The sequence below is a fragment of the Mandrillus leucophaeus genome, unplaced genomic scaffold (assembly GCF_000951045.1).
Source record: "Mandrillus leucophaeus isolate KB7577 unplaced genomic scaffold, Mleu.le_1.0 Scaffold14, whole genome shotgun sequence".
Lineage (NCBI taxonomy): Eukaryota > Metazoa > Chordata > Mammalia > Primates > Cercopithecidae > Mandrillus > Mandrillus leucophaeus.
Genome location: NW_012101365.1, coordinates 412,738 through 431,401, shown reverse-complemented (window position 1 = coordinate 431,401; position 18,664 = coordinate 412,738). Strand labels below are relative to the sequence as shown.

At 39.1% G+C, this 18,664-nt stretch overlaps 1 protein-coding gene across 1 annotated transcript in view; it reads right to left on the bottom strand.

Annotated features, from left to right (window-relative positions):
- Positions 1-18,664, bottom strand: part of LOC105534843 (chromosome unknown open reading frame, human C1orf185) — a 54,642-nt gene that overhangs the window by 17,372 nt on the left and 18,606 nt on the right. The window contains exon 3 of the mRNA XM_011973727.1: positions 13,325-13,460. Within this exon, the coding sequence (XP_011829117.1) occupies positions 13,325-13,460 (136 nt within the window). The remainder of the gene's footprint in view (positions 1-13,324; positions 13,461-18,664) is intronic.

The following is an 18,664-nucleotide window of genomic DNA, read 5'->3' as shown; positions in this document are numbered from 1 at the left end:
TGAAGTTGGACACATATATCATACATGAAAACACGTATTTTTAAATGACTAAAATAATATAGATAGTATCAAATGCTGGCAAGGATGCTTAGAAACTGCATTTCTGGGAGTGTAGTGGCACACGTCTATAGTGTTAGCTACTCAGGGGACTGAAGTGGGAGGATCACTTGAGCCCAGGAGTGAAGAGTCTAGCCTGGGCAACATAGCAAGGCCCTTGTCTCTTAAAAAAAAAGGAAGAAAGAAACTGGATCTCTCATACATTACAGTTGGAAATGTAAAATGGGACAGTTATTTTGGAATAAAGGCTGACAGTTTCTTAAAAAATTAAGTGCATAGTGGTTTTTGTCTTTAGTTCTGTTTATATAATGAATAACATTTATTGATTTGTATAGGGTGAACCAACCTTGCATCCCAGGAATAAAGCCTACTTAATTGTGGTGAATAAACTTTCTCATGTGCTTCTGGATTTGGTTTGCCAGTATTTTGTTGAGGATTTTTGCATCAATGTTCATTAAAGATATAGGCCTGAAGTTTTCTTTTTGTTTTGTGTCTCTGCCAGGTTCTGGGTCTCACCATACGACCCAGAAACTGCATTCCTGGGCATTTATTCTAGAGAAATGAAAACTTATCTCTACAGAAAAACCTGTACATGAATGTTTGTGGCACCTTTATTTGCCAGCTCCAAACTGGAAATATCTCAAATATCCCTCAATGCATAAATGATTAAACTCTGTGGTTTAATCATTAGCATAACACACAATGTTACACTACTCAGTCATGAAAAAGAACCAACTATTGATGCAGCAACTTGGAGAGATCACATGGATATTATTATGAACTGAATGTATGTGTCAGCTCAAAATTCATACACTGAAATCTTAACCCCCAGTGTGATGATATTAGGAGTTGGAGCCTTTGGGAAGTAATTAAGACATGAGGACTTGGACTCTCATGAATGGAATTCGTGCCTTTATAAGAAGAGATGTGAAAGTGTGCTCTTACTCTCCCTGCTCCCTGCCATATGGAGACACAGCAAGAATAAGGCCATCTTCAAACCAGGAAGAGGGCCTTCACCAGAACCGGATCTTTCAGCTCTTGATCTTGGACTTCTCAGCCTCCAAAACTGAGGGAATTAAATGTTGTTTAAGCCACCCAATTTATGTTATTTTTGCTATAGCAGCCTGAAATGAATAAGACAGGTATTAAACTGGGTCTCTTGGGGTATGGTGGCACATGTTTGCAGTCCTAGCTACTCAGGAGGCTGAGGTGGAAGGATCCCTTGAGTCCATGAGTTCAAGGTTACAGTGACCTATGATTGTGCCACTGCACAATCTCAAAAGAAAAGCCAAAAGTCAAAAGACCACATGCTACACGACTCCATTTATATAACATTCTGGAAATGATAAAATTATAGAGATGGGCAACAGATTACTGGTTGCCAGGAGCTAGGGAAAGGGAGGAAGAGAGTGAGTATAAAGAGTACCAGGGGCTGGGTGCAGTGGCTCACACTCAATCCCAGTGCTCTGGGAGGCTGAAGAGGATCGCTTGAGGCCAGGAGTTTGAGACCCCATCTTTACAAAAAATTTAAAAATTTTGCTGTGTGGCCAGGCACAGCGGCTCACACCTATAATCCCAGCACTTTGGGAGGCTGAGGCAGGCGGATCGACTGAGGTCAGGAGTTTGAGACCAGCCTGGCCAACATGGTGAAACCCCGCCTCTACTGAAAATGCAAAAATTAGCCAGGTGTAGTGGTAGGCTCCTGTAATCCCAGCTACTCGAGAGGCTGAGGCAAGAGAATCACTTGAACTGGGAAAGCAGATGTTGCAGTGAGCCAAGATCGTGCCACTGCACTCAAGCCTGGGTGACAGAGACAGACTCCATCTCAAAAAAAAAAAAAAAAGCAAACAAAACAAAATCAACATTCCAATTTAAAAAGTGGGTAAAAGACTGAAACAAGCAGGTCATATATACAAATATATTCAGCTAGCCAACAAGCTCACCGTCTTTAGTCATCAGGGAAATATAAATTAAAAGTGATTTTATTTTATTTTAATTTAATTTTTTGAGACGAAGTCTTGCTCTGTCACCCAGGCTGGAGTGCAGCGGCGCAGTCTCTGCTCGCTGCAACCTCTGCCTCCCAAATTCAAGCAATTCTCCTGCCTCAGCCTCCCAAGTAGCTGGGATTACAGGCAAGCACCACCACACTCAGATAATTTTGTTTTGTTTTGTTTTGTTTTCAGTAGAGATGGGAGTTTGCCATACCAGCCAGGCTGATCTTGAATTCCTGACCTCAGGTGATCTGCCCACCTCGGCCTCCCAAAGTGCAGGGATTACAGGAGTGAGCCACTGTGCCTGGCGTAAAAGCTCATTTAAATGCCATTTTATACCCACTAAAATAGCTAAAATTAAAAACACTAATGACAACACCATTTGTTGGCAAGTACATGGAACAACTGAAACTCTCACTTATTGCTGGTGGGAGTGAAATAAGTTACAATCACTTTGGAAACCTGCTCAGCAGTTTCTTATAAAGTTACATATATGTCACCCCAAGCCTTGACAATTCCATGTTCAGGTACTTTCCCATGAAAAATCAAAGTATAGGCTGGGCATGGTGGCTCACGCTTGTAATTCCAGCACTTCGGGGGGCCAAGGCGGGCGGATCACTGGAAGTCAAGAGTTCTAGTCCATTCTGGCCAACATGGTGAAACCTGATCTTTACTAAAAATACAAAAAATTAGCTGGGCGTGGTGGCATGCACCTGTAGTTCCAGCTACTTGGGAGGCTGAGGCAGGAGAATCGCTTGAACCCGGGAGGTGGAGGTTGCAGTGAGCTGAGATCATGCAACTACATGCCAGCCCGGGTGACTGAGTAAAACTCTGTCTCAAAAAATAAAAAAAGAAAGAAAGAAAAATGGCCCAGGGGCCATGGCTCACGCCTGTAATCCCATCACTTTGAGAGGCCAAGGGAGGCAGATCACGAGGTCAGGAGATCGAGACCATCCTGGCTAACACAGTGAAACCCTGTCTCTACTAAAAATACAAAAAATTAGCCGGGCGCAGTGGCGGGTGCCTGTAGTCCCAGCTACTGAGGAGGCTGAGGCAGGAAAATGGTGTGAACCCGGGAGCTTGCAGTGAGCTGAGATCAGGTCAATGCACTCCAGCCTGGGCGACAGAGTGAGGCTCCGTCTCAATACAACATAATAATAATAATAAAAGAAATGAAAATATATGTTCACTAAAAGTATGTGGTTGTTTAGAGTAGCCTTATTTATAGTAGTCAAAAACTAAAAACAACCCAATATCTATCAACAAGAGAATGCATAAATAAAATGTTCTTATAATGAACTACCACTTATCAATAGAAAGAACAAAGTTCTAACACACACAATAACATGGGTGAACCCCAAAACTTTTATTAAGTGAGAGTAGTCAGACAGAAAAGATATAATTTAATTTATATGTAATTTTGGAACAGATAAAAACTAAACATTGTCAGAAATCAGAAAGTTGCTGGGTGCAGTGGCTCATGCCTGTAATCCCAGCACTTTGGGAGGCCGAGGCGGGTGGATCACCTGAGGTCAGGTCATCGAGACCAGCCTGGCCAACATGGTGAAACCCCGTCTCTATTAAAAATACAAAATTAGCTGGGTTTGGTGACATGTGTCTGTAGTCCTAGCTACTCTGGAGGCTGAGGCAGGAGAATCGCTTGAACCCAGGAGGCAGAAGTTGCAGTGAGCTGAGACGGCACCACTGCACTCCAGCCTGGGCGACAAGAGAGAAACTCCATCTCAAAAAAAAACAGACAAAAAATCAGAAAGCTGATACCTGGGATGGGTAGAGGAATTGACTGGAAAGGAGACAAGAGAGAATTTTCTTAGATGATAAAAATGTTCTGTAGTTTGTTTTAGGTGTTGGTTGAATGTATACACAGTTGTCAATGTTCATTAAGTGGAGTATCTAAATTCTTTGCATTCTATTATAGGTAATTAATCTCAAAATATTTTAAAAATTGTATCAATAAAATATTTTTAAAATCACATTAATTTCACTTTAGTGGCATTCTTCTACAAAATCCATAACCCAAGTTATAAATAATGAAAAAAAATTAAACAAACCCCAATTAAGGGACATTTTACAAACATGACCAGCACTCCTCAAAACTGTAAAGGTCAGATTAAACAAGAAAGATGGAGATACAGTCACAGAGCAGAGGAAATTAAAGAGACAAAGGCAATGTAGAATCCTGGATTAGGTACTGAAATAGCAAAAGTACACTCATGTAAAAGCTGGTGAAATCTAAATAACATCTGGAGTTTAGTTAATAATAATGTACCAGTGTTGGTTTCTTAGTTTTGACAAATGTACTATGGTAACTTAAGATTTTAGCACTGGAGGAAAACTGGGTGAAGGGTATAGGAAAATTTTATATTATCTTTATGACTTCTCTATAAATCATAGATTATTCTAAAATTAAAAGTTTACTTAAAATCATTTCACAAAAGCACAAGTATATAAATATTTCAATAATAGGAGTTGGGTGCAGTGGCTCACACTTGTAATCAGCACATTGGGAGACTGAGGCAGGAGGCTCACTTGAGCCCAGGAGTTCGAGATTAGCCTGGGCAACACAGCAAGACTCTATTTCTACAATTTTTTTTTTTTTTTTAAGGGGACATAGTGGTGTGTATCTATAGCTCCAGCTACTCAGGAGGCTGAGGTGGGAGGATCCTTTGAGTCCAGGAGTTCAAGATTACAGTGACCTGTGATTGTGCCACTGCACTCCAGCCTGGGCAACAGAGCAAGACTTTGTCTCAAAAAAATTCCAGTAATAAAAACTAACAATGTAATCATAGAACCAGTTAACTCCGGTTAAACTTTGTCAGTAGCAATTGTAACAAAATAATGAGTTTCTCAGTTGCAGTGGGCTCAGGTTGCAAGTCACACTTGAGCATACCTAGATGAACCAATCATGCCTGATATGTGACCCAGAGGTGATTAGAATGGAAGGTTAACCACGTGCAGAATCTAAGTAACTTGAGTTGAGGAACAGGGACCCAATTAAGAAGTGAAGGGGTGCCCTATTTTTGTTTTTTGATTTTAGAGCTGAGGTCTCGCTATGTTGTCCAGGCTGGTCTTGAACTCCCGAGCTCAAGCGATCCACCCACCTCAGCATCCCAAAGTGCTGGGATTACAAGTATGAGCCACTGCATCTAGCTCCTGTTTTGCTGAAGTACAAATTTAAGACCCAAGGACCTGGCACCTCCTCTTTGGGACCCAATCAGATCAAGCCTTGTTGCATTTTTCTATCTCCTTCATAGTTACTGTCTGCCTTTCAGATCTGCTCCCAGCCCCAGCTTAGTGTGGCATATTTGAGCATTGCCTTCTAACTCCTTGCCCAGTCGACCTTGCGATGAAGCTTTTTTTTTTCTCAAAAGCTGGTGCCATAGTATTGGCTTCTATGCATGTCAGACAGAATGCCCATAGATTGGTAACAAAATAAGATGTGCAAGGCTTCTATAAAGTTAATTATAAGCTAGTCATGGTGACTCATTCCTATAATCCAGCACTATGCCCCCTTTATAACTTAGGATAGGTTCACAAGGCCCTTCAAGAATATAGAAATAAAGTATTGCCTCCTCCTGGAAGACTTAGTCTCACTAAAAACTTAAAACTAAAAACCCTACTGCTATTAAACTTCAAGGGAATCACTACCTGGATATATGTCCAGGATTAAGCCTGTTTCTTATAAGTCCTCACAAGCCTAAGAGGAGGATACCAGACTGATGTTTGTAACCCCCTAAAAGACTGAAAACTATTATTTCACAAATACATAAATAGATAATGTGATGCCATGGGTGGGCATAGGAGCATTAATTTTTCTCTTCCTTCTAATTTCTTTTCTTGTTTAACATCCTAGTAAAGTTTATACTTTCTAGATTCCACATAAAGATGATGCTGGCACAAGGCTTCCAACCCATCCCATCTTTTGACCTGGAAAATAAAAACACCTTACTGTTGGGCCCCTTGGATAAGGTATCCAGAGATTTTTACTCCTCCAATGCTAGGCAGGGCCTATACCCATAAAACGAGCAAGAAGCAGTTACAGAAGATGGGCCTCTGCCCTTCCACAGGCCCTTTAAGATTAAGGAAGAGTAATCTCTGAGGTGGGATGAGGTTAGGAAACTGGCAGGACTTGTTTTCTGGTCACAATACTACTGACCAAAACAGGATCTTGTCCAGACAGAATAAAGTGAAGAAACCCATAGGAACCAGCAGATGGTGACAAAAGCCATCCCTAGCTGCCTTCATTGCTCATTAACATAAGATACTACAACCAGTGCCATGGCAGTGACCCAGAAGTTATCACCACTTTCCATGGCAATGACTCAGATATTGGTGCCCCTTTCCTAGAAAGTTCTAAGTAATCCATTCTTCCATTTGCATTGATCCATCCCTTAATTTGCATGTAATTGAATGTGGGTTTACTGAGTATAATCACAGTTGATAAGAGCCCATAGGTTGCTGTCTCTGGATGTGCTGCCTACGAATTAGCCCTGCTCTGCAAAGAGCAGTAATGTTCAACAAAAGTTTGCTGTCCAACACCACCAGTTTGCCCTTGAATTCTTTCCTGGCTTCCTCCTAGGCTAAGCCCCAGTTTTGAGGCGGCTGCCCTGCAAAAAAAACACACCTTAAAAATAGTGCAAAGAGGCCAGGTACAGAGGCTCATGCCTATAATTCCAGCACTTTGGAAGGCCGAGGTGGGCGGATCACTTGAGGCCAGGAGTTCAAGACCAGGCTGACCAACATGGCAAAACCCCATCTCCACTAAAAATACAAAAATTAGCAGGGCATGGTGGCGGGCACCTATAATCCCAGCTACTCCAGAAGCTGAGGCAGGAGAATCATGTGAACTCTGGAGGCTGGAGTGCAGTTACCTGGGCAACAGAGTGAGATCCGTCTCAAAAAAAAAAAAAAAAAAAAGAAAAGAAAAGGAAAGAAAAATTGACTGGACTTGGTGGCTCACACCTGTAAGTAATCCCAGGACTTTGGGATGCCAAGGCAGGTGGATCACCTGAGGTCAGGAGTTCCAGACCAGCCTGGCCAACATGGTGAAACTCTGTCTCAACTAAAAATACAAAAATTAGCTGGGCGTGGTGGCGGGAGCCTGTAATCCCAGATACTTGGGAGGCTGAAGCAGAAGAATTGCATGAACCCAGGAGGTGGAGGTTGCAGTGAGCCAAGATCACACTACTGCATTCCAGCCTGGGAGAAAAGAGTGAAACTCCGTCTCAGAGAAAAAAAAAAAAAAAGTGCAAAGAGCAGTAAAAAAATGGATGAAAACGTTTAAATTTACATAAGTGAAAGAGGATTAGATATCCCAAATAAATAACTCTTTCAAAGTTTCATAATAAACAGGCAAATAATCTAATAATAAAAGATAACAAACATTTTACATAAGAGGAAACCAAAATGGCCAATACACTTTTGTTTTTTTTTTTGGAGACAGGCTCTTGCTATGTTGGTTAGGCTGGTCTCGAACTCCTGAGCTCAAGGGATCTGCCCGCCTCTGCCTCCCAAAGCGCTAGGATTATAGATGTGAACCACCGCGCCTAGCCCCGATGTACTTTCGAACTTTTGAAAAGGCAATCATCTCATTTATTAGCAGAAAAATACAAATTCAAACTGCAGTGAAATACCAAGAGATACAAGTCATGGGCTGGGAAAAAATATTTGCAAAGGACATGTTCGATAAAGGATTATTGCTCTTTATATATATATAATGTGTGTGTGTGTGTATATATGTGTGTGTGTGTGTATGTGCATAAAATATATATTTTAAACTTGTTATATATAAGTTCTTTATAACTTAAATATACTTATGTTCTTTAAAATTCAGCAATAAGAAAATGAATAACCCAATTAAAAATAAATGAAAGATCTGAACAGCTGTCTCATCAAAGAATATATACAGATAGCAAATAAGCACATGAAAAGAGGTTCAACATCACATGTTACGAGGGAATTGCAAATTAAAATGGGATACCACTACACATCTATTAGAATGGTGAAACTCCAAAACACTGACAACAACAAATGCTGGTGAGAATGTGGAGCAACGGGAACTCTCATACATTGCAGGTGGAAATGCAGACTGATATAGTTTGGGAGAAAAAGAAAAATTGGCATTTTCTTATAGAACTACACACATTTGTACCATAAGATCCATAATTGTGTTCCCTGGTATATATGCAAATAAGTTGAAAACTTACGTTTATACAAAACCTCCACACATATGTTTATAGTAACTTTATTCATAATTGCCAAAACTTGGAAAAAATGAAAATGTCCTTCCACAGGTGAGTGGATAAATAAACTATGGCATACCCACACAATGGAATATTATTCCGTGCTAAAAAGAAATAGGCTAGGCTATAGTTTCAATGTTTGCCCTTCCAAAACTCATGTTGAAACTTAATCCACAATGTGGCAGTATTCAGAAGGTGGGGCCTTTAAGAAGTGATTGGGTCATAAATAGATTAATCCATTAATGGTTTAATGGATTAATAGATTAATGGGTTATCCCAGGAGTGAGACTAGTGGCTTTCTAAGAAGTCAAGAGACTCGAACTAGCACATTCAGCCCCTTCACCATGTGATGCCCTATGCCACCTCAGGACTTTGCAGAAATCCTACCAGCAAGAAGGCTCTCACCAGAAGTGCCCCTCCTTGACCTTAGACTTCCAAACTCCAGACTGTAAGAAATACATTTCATTTTTTACAAATTACCCAGTTTCAGGTATTCTGGTATAAGCAACAGAAAACAGACTAAGACAGGCCATCGAGCCATGAAAATACATGGAGAAAGCTTAAATGCACATTGCTAAGTGAAAGCAGCCAATATGAAAAGACTACGTACTGTGCGATTCCAACTACATGACAAATGTGCCTATTCTAGGAAAGGCAAAAACTATGGAAACACTAAAAGGATCAGGGGTTGCCAGGGGTTAGAGTAGAGGGAGGGATAAATCAGAGAAGCACAGAGGACTTTTAGGATAATGGAACTATTCTGTATGATACTAATAAAGACATGATTGCACATTTGTCAAAACCCATAGACTACATAATATCAAAAGTGAACATTATTGTAACCTATGAATTTTGGATTATTATGTATCAATGTGGGTTCATCAATGGTAGCATATGCACCTCTCTGGTGCAGGATGTGGATAGCTGGGGAGGCTGTGCCTGTGTGGGGGAAAAGAATACAGAGGGACTCTGCACTTTCTGCTCAATTTTGCTGTGAATATACAATGGCTTGAAAAAAATTAGGTATGAAGACTACAGATACCATTACACATCCATTAGATTGTCAAAAATGTAGAAGCCTGAAAATGTCAAGATTGTTGAAAATATGAAGTAATCTGTGCACTTACATATGTTTTGGGGGAACGTATATTGACACAGCTACTTTGGAAAACAATTTGAGATTATCTAATAAGGTTGAATATACACTGACCCCATAATGCAGCAATTCTACTCTTAAGTGTAGCCCCTATAAAGATTTCATAGAGGAACAACTTAAAACAACCCCAAACTTAATGTAAATCACAGAAAAGTTGGTATTTTCACACAATGGAATACCAAATAACAGTAAAAGCAATGACCTATGGCTATGTACATCAACTGGATGAATCTCAGAAATGCAATACTGCACAAAAAAGGAAAGATTAGATACGGAGTTCAAAACACATGAAATTTAATAATATATTATTCTGTAACATTTATGGCAAAACTATAGGGAAAAGTAAGGAAATAATTAACTGCAATTACAGGATAGTGGTTCCTTTAGTGGAGGGTGGGAGTTGGAGGTGTGACAGATATATAACACTTAGAATATCTCAAAGGTACTGGTAATATTCTATTTTTATTCTGGGTAGTGAGTACAAAAAATCCATGTATTATTTTTAAATTGCCTGTGTATGTGTGTATGTGTATATATATTGTTCTGCATGTATGTCATATTTCACAATAAAAGTTTTTGTTAGAAATCAATCTCTAGTTTTTTATTATATTAAACCTATTTTTGTTATCATTTTATCCTCCTGCCCCACAGAAGTCTGCCTGTAGTAGAAGAGGAAGAAGCCAATACAGAGGCAGGAATTAATAAAAAGAGGGACGATACTAAAGAGTTCTTTCATACTGGAATTGCCTGGCTGAGGTGGACACTACCTTATCCTTTTTATACTACTTTTTTTCTTATTGTAGTTTGAATGAGGTCCCTGTCACTGAATATCAAGGATCCTGAATAACAGCCTTAAGAAAGAAGGAAACTTTGTCATTTGCGACAACCTGGATGAACCTGGAGGACATCACATTAAGTGAAAGAAACCAGGCACAGAAAGACAAATACCCTATGATTTCACTCCTATGTGGAATCGAAAAAAGTTGAACTCGTAGAAGCAGACAGTAGAATGGTGGGCTAGGGTGGCAGGGTCCCAGGGACTGGGGGTGGCAGGGTGACAGAGGAGATGTCGGTCAAAGGATACAAAATTTCAGTTAGTTAGGAGGAATAGATTCAAGGAATCTATTGTACAACATGGTGATTATAGTTAATAATGTATTGTAGTGTTGAAAATCACTAGGAGGGTAGATTTTAAGCGTTCTCACCAAAAAAAAATGACAAGTATTTGAGGTAACACACGTGTTAATTAACATGATTTAGCCATTCCACAAAGTACACATATTTCAAAACATCATGTTGTACATGATAAATATATGCAATGTTTATCAATTAAAAAATAAATAATTAAAAAGAATCCTGAATAATATTTTGTGTTTACTTGTGCATTATTTCTCTCTCCCACTACACTAAAAATTTCATAAAAGCAGGGGCTACTATCTCCCTTGTTCACCTCCAAATTCCCAGTGGCCTAATACAATGCCTGGCATATAAGCACTTCTTACATATTTGTTGAATGAATAATAAACAACCTAATTAAAATTGCATTCATGACACTTGTAGTTGTCTATTTGTGTCTATACATCATTAAGTATGGTGGTATTATTATATCATTAGTACTTAGCAAAATGCCTAGTACATGATGAGTACTGAATAAATTAATATTAAATGCATACACAGAAACAATTTTTCTCTGCAATGCAATCTCTATTGCAAACTGTCCTTCATTCGAAAGTCAGAGGAAATAACCTTTAGAATTAATTCGATGTTTACATCCACCTGCTTAAAATCTTCTAGTAAAAATAATAGTAGAATTGTACGGTGCTCACTACAGGATCAGGCACTATTCTGAGTGCTTTTTCACATAATAATTCCTTTAATCCCACAACAACTCTATGGAGGTGATATTATCTTTATTTTGCAGACGAGGAAACTGAGATACAGAGAAGTTAAGTAACTTGCCTAACATTATACAGCTATTGGTGGCACAGCCAGAATTGAAATCTGTAATCTGGCTCTACAGACAATGCTCTTGACCAAATTCCTATAATCCTTCAGTGGTTCTGTGCAGCCTAAGGGGTAAAATCCAAAATCCTTAGGATGCAAATGAAGCTCATCGCAATCTCATCCCCAGCGTCCTTTTCCACCACTCTCTTCTGAATCCTAGGCTTCAAACATTATAACACTTTCATTGAATATATTGCTTCCTTTCATAGCCACAAGCCTTTGAACATGAGACGTCCTTTGTTCTCTTTCTTCCTGACAAACTTCTCTTCATTTCTTAAAACTCAGTTTGAAATGTCTTCTCTGTGAAGCCTTCCTCAATTCAGCCTCTTTTGTCTGTACTTCTTCAGCTTTGTGAGCTCTTATCATATGATGTTGTACTTATTTAGTTTATGTATTTTTCTTCTCTACTGATTTTGAGCTCATCTAGGGCTGGGTTCATATCTTATTTGTTTATATAGCCTCAGTGGCAAAACTAGTGCTGACGCATATAAAGTACTCAACAAAAGTGTTTGTTTTTGAGACAGGGTCTTGCTCTGTCACCCAGGCTGGAGTGCAGTGGCGCCGTCATAGCTCACCGCAACTTCAAACTCCTGTACTTAAAGGATCCTCCTGCCTCAGCCTCCTGAACAACCAGGACTATAGGCATGAGCCACTACATCCAACTACTTTTTTATTTTATTTATTTATTTATTTATTTATTTATTATTATTATTATACTTTAAGTTCTAGGGTACATGTGCATAACGTGCAGGTTTGTTACATATGTATACTTGTGCCATGTTGCTGTGCTGCACCCATCAACTCGTCAGCACCCATCAACTCGTCATTTACATCAGGTATAACTCCCAGTGCAATCCCTCCCCCCTCCCCCCTCCCCATGATAGGCCCCGGTGTGTGATGTTCCCCTTCCCGAGTCCAGGTGATCTCATTGTTCAGTTCCCACCTATGAGTGAGAGCATGCGGTGTTTGGTTTTCTGTTCTTGTGATAGTTTGCTAAGAAAGATGGTTTCCAGCTGCATCAAATTTTTATGGAGATGGGGTCTTGCTATGTTGCGTGGGCTGGTTTCCAGTTCCTGGGCTCAAGCAATCCTCCTGCCTTGGCCTTCCAAAGTTCTGGGATTACAGGCGTGAGCTGCCACAGCCAGCCAACAAATGTTTGATAAATCAATGAACACCGAGTACAACTTGAGTTGAATACTCAAGATATATAGTGAAACTCTGACAATCTATCAGTTTGTCACTATTTATCTATCTACAAAACAAACACTGTTTTGCTTAGCTATTATCGTTTTAGTCTCTGCCTTTTTTACCTTTGTTCATTTAGCATTGTGTTGACATTTACCATATCACACAAAGTTAATTAGGCGTCTGCCTTTCTCACTTGTACTACACATATACCTTGAAGGTAGGTGCCATATCTTACTATCTCCAATAAAGGGGTCCAGAGGAGCTTGGAATATAGTAAAGGCTTAGTACATCCTTGTCAAAGTGAATTTAATTTCAATTAGCTGGTATGGTTAGGCTATCTGAGTATTTCTTATCTCCAGATCGTTTTCCTTTGAAAGCCTGGTAATTTTGCTTTCAGTTTTTCTTATGCCATTTATCTTTATCCCTATAGCAATCCCAGTATGTGGAATGTAGGTTGTTGGGCTAGAGATATGAGGAAACAATCGTAGAAGGTGATACATTTTCGTTTAGCTTTTCAGTTTTCCTATAGTATAAACTCTAACTAGTTTTCCCTCAAATTAAGAAATAACAGAGGATTCTCTGTCCTTCAGATTTTAAGACAGCAATGCTAATAACATGGTATCAAAAGAAATTATTTGAAAAGATTGCTATAAAATATTACACCCTACCTTTAATTGGAATCTCCCAGTATGAAAATTTCGAGAAATAAAAACACAGTGAGAATGAGATTTAATCTTTGCTGTTGATGGTCTTTGCCTGCATCTCTCATCAATTGCTTTAAATTTGGAATTTTGAAATATTTCTCTGAAAAATATTTTATAAAGAATATTATTAAACCTGAACTAGATTATAAAACAATTAAAATCATTATTTCCATTATTTATACATAAAGCTTTAAAATCAGAATAAATACATTATAGCATATTTATTTTTAAAAGCACAAGTCAATTTACATACTCCCTACTCATATGTTAGATTTCATTAAATCTATTTTATTCATAGAATATAAATTAAACCACTTATTTTATTCATGAAATGTAAATTAAGCTATGTATGCAGGGTTATTATTTTCAGTTTGAATATTAGCCAGGAGTCTTTGATATATTTCTTTCTGGTTGTGAGAAAATTAGTTGACTTTAGTGTTAATTAGCCTTTTCGTAAAATTATCCTTAATGGTGAAGAAAATTAGATAAAATGCAACTCATTGGTCAATTTTGGTATTTAATCATATATCTGGCAAAAAGTAAGAGGGGCTGGTGCGGTGGCTTATGCCTGTAATCCCAGCACTTTGGGAGGTCAAGGCAGGTGGATCACTTGAGGTCAAGCGTTCAAGACCAGCCTGGCCAACATGATGAAACCCTGTCTCCACTAAAAACACGCACACAAAAATTAGCTGGGCATGGTAGCACATGCCTGTAATCCCAGCTACTAGGGTGGCTGAGGCAGCAGAGTTGCTTGAACTCAGGAGGTAGAGGTTGCAGTAAGCCTAGATTGCACCACTGCACTCCAGCCTGGGTGACAGGGTGAGACCCTGCCTCAAAATAAATAAATAAATAAATAAATAAATAAATAAGAGGAAGAAAACTGAATTGACTCACAATGGAAGAGTACCTGTAATCTTTTCTTATCCATGCAACCACAAAATAAGTGAGAGAGAGTTAAAGAAAAGAAAGCAGCAAGTAAAATCTCAGATTATCAAAGACAGTTAAGTATAAGGGAATGCAGTTTCAAACAGTCATTCTCAACTTAAGGATTTAAAGAACAGTGGAATATTTTTCAGCATTGAAAAGAAAGAAATGAACTATTAAGGGAGGAAAAGACATGGAGGAAACTTAAATGTGTATTTCTAAAGTAGAAGAGGTCAATCTTAAAAGCTACTACTATGTGATTCCAACTATATGACGTTCTAGGAAAGGCAAAACTATGGAGACAGTAAAAGGATCACTGGTTGCCAGGAGTTAGGCGGAGGAAGGGATGAATAGATGGACCACAAAGGATTTTCAGGGCAGTGAAATACTCTGTATGATACTATAATGGTGGATACATTGCCATTAACATTCATCGAAACCCACAGAATATACAATACCAAGAGTGAACCCTAATGTAAACTATAAGATATGGGTGACAGTGATGTGTCAATATAGATTCATCAATTGTAAAGTCCTCCCAAATAATAACAGTAACGCTCATTGCCATTTCTTCTTTCAGAAGTACTAGAATATTTCCAAATTAATTCAAGATATATTATGTTAATGAGGCATTAACAATTAGAATTCACTTATTCATTAAATTCAATTCTCAACAAATATTTATTGAGTATTTACCATGTGCCAGACATTATGCTGGGTGTTGTATATATAGTGGTAAGAGGAAAAAGAACAGCCCCTGCCCTCATGGAACTTTCATTGCTTCCCTCTAGCTTAAATACTAGAAAAGAAGACAGACATTAATAACGTAATCACAAGAAAATGAAAAATTACAACAGTGGAAATTGCTGTCAAGGAAAGCTATCTGGTGTTGTGGATGTAACTAAGGGAATTAACCCGGTTAGAGAGGTCAGGGAAGGCTTTATTATTAAGGAAGGGATGATTTAACTGGGCATCTGAAGAAAAAGCAGTAGTTATTAGGTAGAATGTGGTGGAAGAGGGGACATGTAAAAGTAAGTATATTCTAGACAGAGAGAATATCATACACAAAGACCTACTGGTCAGATTAGGACAATGTAACAGAAACACAGAAAGCAAGAGGGGAAATGAGAGATGAGATTGGGGAATATGTGCAGGGATAGACCATGTAAGCCCTTAAAAGTTTTGTCTTTATCTCAAAGGCAATGAAAAGTCCTTTAAAATATAGTGAGCATGGGGTAGAAGGGTAGGTTGGGCTGGGCGCAGTGGTTCACGCTTGTAATCCCAGCGCTTTGGGAGGCCGAGGAGGGTGAATCACCTAAGGTCAGGAGTTCGAGGCCAACCTGGCCAACATAGCAAAACCCTGTCTCTGCTAAAAATACAAAAATTAGCTGGATGTGGTGGCATGAACCTGTAGTACCAGCTACTCAGGAGGCTGTGGTAGGAGAATTGCTTGAACCTGGGAGACAGAGGTTGTAGTGAGCCAAGATCGCGCCACTGTACTCCAGCCCGGTAACAGATCAAGACTCCCTTTCAAAAAAAACAAAAAACAAAAAAGGGTAGGGTGACTTGATCAGATCAGAGTGAGACTCCATTCAAAAAAAAAAAGGGGGGGGTAGGGTGACTTGATCAGATCAGAGCGAGACTCCGTTCCAAAAAAAAAAGGGTAGGGTGACTTGATCAGATTTGCCCTTGGAGAATATCTGGTAGAAGTGTGGAGAAAAGATTAAATGAGTATGATACTGAAGGTAGGAGTCAATTATAACTCCTTTTGCAGTAGTCTCTGTGGGGAATAATGAGAACTTGGATGGGATGGTGGCAGTGGTAAAGGAGATAAACGAATAGATATGAGCAATATACGAAGTAAAGTAAGTAGAATTTAGTGATAGTTCAAGTTTAGTGGGAGTGGGGAGATTCAAGAATGTCTTTCATTTTTATCACCAGCCCCCTAAATTGCTCCTCCCTTTCATCATCTCCTTGTCTCAGTAAATGGCTGAGCTTAACTGAGCTGAGTAAAGTATAAACTACGTATCTGCTTACGGTAAAAAGTTATGTGTCAGCATTAACTCTGCCATTTTCATCCAATCTGTCAACAAGATCTGCTGACTCTACCTGCAAAACCTATCCCAGATCCAACTCCATCTTTTCATCTCCTTTACTTCCATGTTAGTGCAAGACACTGTGAACTCTCATCCGGACTTGGCAATAGTCTCCTGACTTGTCTCTCTGCTTTCACTCTTGCTCCATTAAAATTTAGGCTTCATAGAGACATATTTTAAAAATATCTTTAAAAGTGTAAATCAGAACTCTCGTACATTTATGGTGGGAGAGTATATACACTTTGGAAAAGTTTGGCAGTTTCTAATAAAGCGAATCACATGATCCAACAATTCTCATTTTAGGTATTTACTTAAGAAAAGTGAAAGTACGTGTACAAAAGATTTATACAAGAATGTTTATGGCAGCCATTTTCCTAAGAGCTAAAAACAAAATGATCCCAATGTCCATTAACAAAAGAATAGATAAACCAAGGTATATTCATAAGATGGAATATTACTCAATAAAACAGTGAACTATGGATAGATACATGCAATATAAATGAATCTAAAATATATTATTATTTTGAGACAGAGTCTTGCTCTGTTGCCCAGGCTCAAGTGCAGTGGCACAATCTCGGCTCACTGCCACCTCTGCCATCTGGGTTCAAGTGATTCTCCTGCCTCAGCCTCCCAAGTAGTTGGGATTACAGGCATGCGCCACCATACCTGATTAATTTTTGTATTTTTAGTAGAGACCAGGTTTCACCGTTCACTGGTCTCCAACTCCTGACCTCAAGAGATCTGCCCACCTCAGCCTCCCAAAGTGCTGGGATTGCAGACATGAGCCACTGTGCCCGGCCTCAAAAATAGTATGAGTGAAAAAAACAGACATAAAAAGTCCATATGATCCAAGAATAGGCAAAATTAATCTGTGGTGATAGAAACCTGGATAATTCTTGCCTCTGAGGTAGGAGGTCAGGAGTCATGCCTGGAAAGGAGCATGAGGGAACTTTCTAGGGCAATGAAAAGCTCTATATCTTGATAGAGTGGTGGTTACACAGGTGTATATCTGTTGAAACTGATAGCTGTACATTTCAAATCTATGCAGTTTCTTGTATGTAAACTACACCTCAATTTTAAACAGTTACTAAAAAGTAAATCAGCTATAGGATAGTCTTTATTTACTTATTTATTTTTGAGACAGAGTCTCACTGTGTCACCCAGGCTGGAGTGCAGTGGCGCGATCTTGGTTCACTGCAATCTCTGCCTTCAGGGTTCAAGCAATTCTCGTAGCTCAGCCTCCCGGGTAGCTGGGGTTACAGGCACGCACCACCACACCCGGCTAATTTTTGTGTTTTTAGTAGAGACAAAGTTTTGCCATGATGGCCAGGCTGGTCTCGAACTCTTAGCCTCAAGTGATCCATCTGCCTTGGACTCCCAAAGTGCTGGGATTACAGGCATGAGTCACCGCACCCGGCCTAGAATAGTCTTTAAAATGGAGATAATATTACTTCTACCTCATGGGGTTAAGTCTGAATGAGATAATGTATGAAGCACTTGTAACAGTGCCTATGGAGAAAGCAGTCAGTGTTAGCTATTATGATGACAGTGCTATTCCCCTTGTTTAGAAACTGCCAATGGCACAAATAAACTTCATATTCTAGCCTACAAATTCTTAAGTGATCTGGCCCTTACATGTCTCTTCAATCTCATGATTGTTTCCCTTTCTCACTGCAGATTATTCACATTGGCCTTCTTTCTGTTTGTTAAACATGTCAAGACCATTCCTTAGGGTCTTTGTATTTGCTCTGCTTTCAGTTTAGACAGCTCTTGCACAAAGTCTTCATATGTCTGGTTCCTTCTAACTCAGATCTTAGATTAAATACAACCTACCTTAGTACACACATATCCTGACTACTTTATTTATTCATCATCTGTCCCCTGCTAGTAGCATTGCAAATCTATGAAACAGAAACTTGTTTAACTTGTTCACAGTTGTATCCTCAATACCTAGAACAATGGCAAGCACCTAATAAATATTTGTTGAAAGAATGAATAAGTGAATAATTTCTCAGTTTCTGACTTCTGAATGTAGATGGGTAGTGTGTATTCATTTGAAGCAGGGAGCACCGGGAGACTGTGTGGGAAGATTATGTTACAATTTATATATTTTAAACATTAGACAATGCAAACACTGAATTTATGTATGTATGTATGTATGTATATATGTACGTATTTATTTTTGAGACAGAGTTTCACTCTTTTCATCCCGGCTGGAGTGTAATGGCACGATCTCGGCTCACTGCAACCTCTACCTCCTGGGTTCAAGCGATTCTCCTGTCTT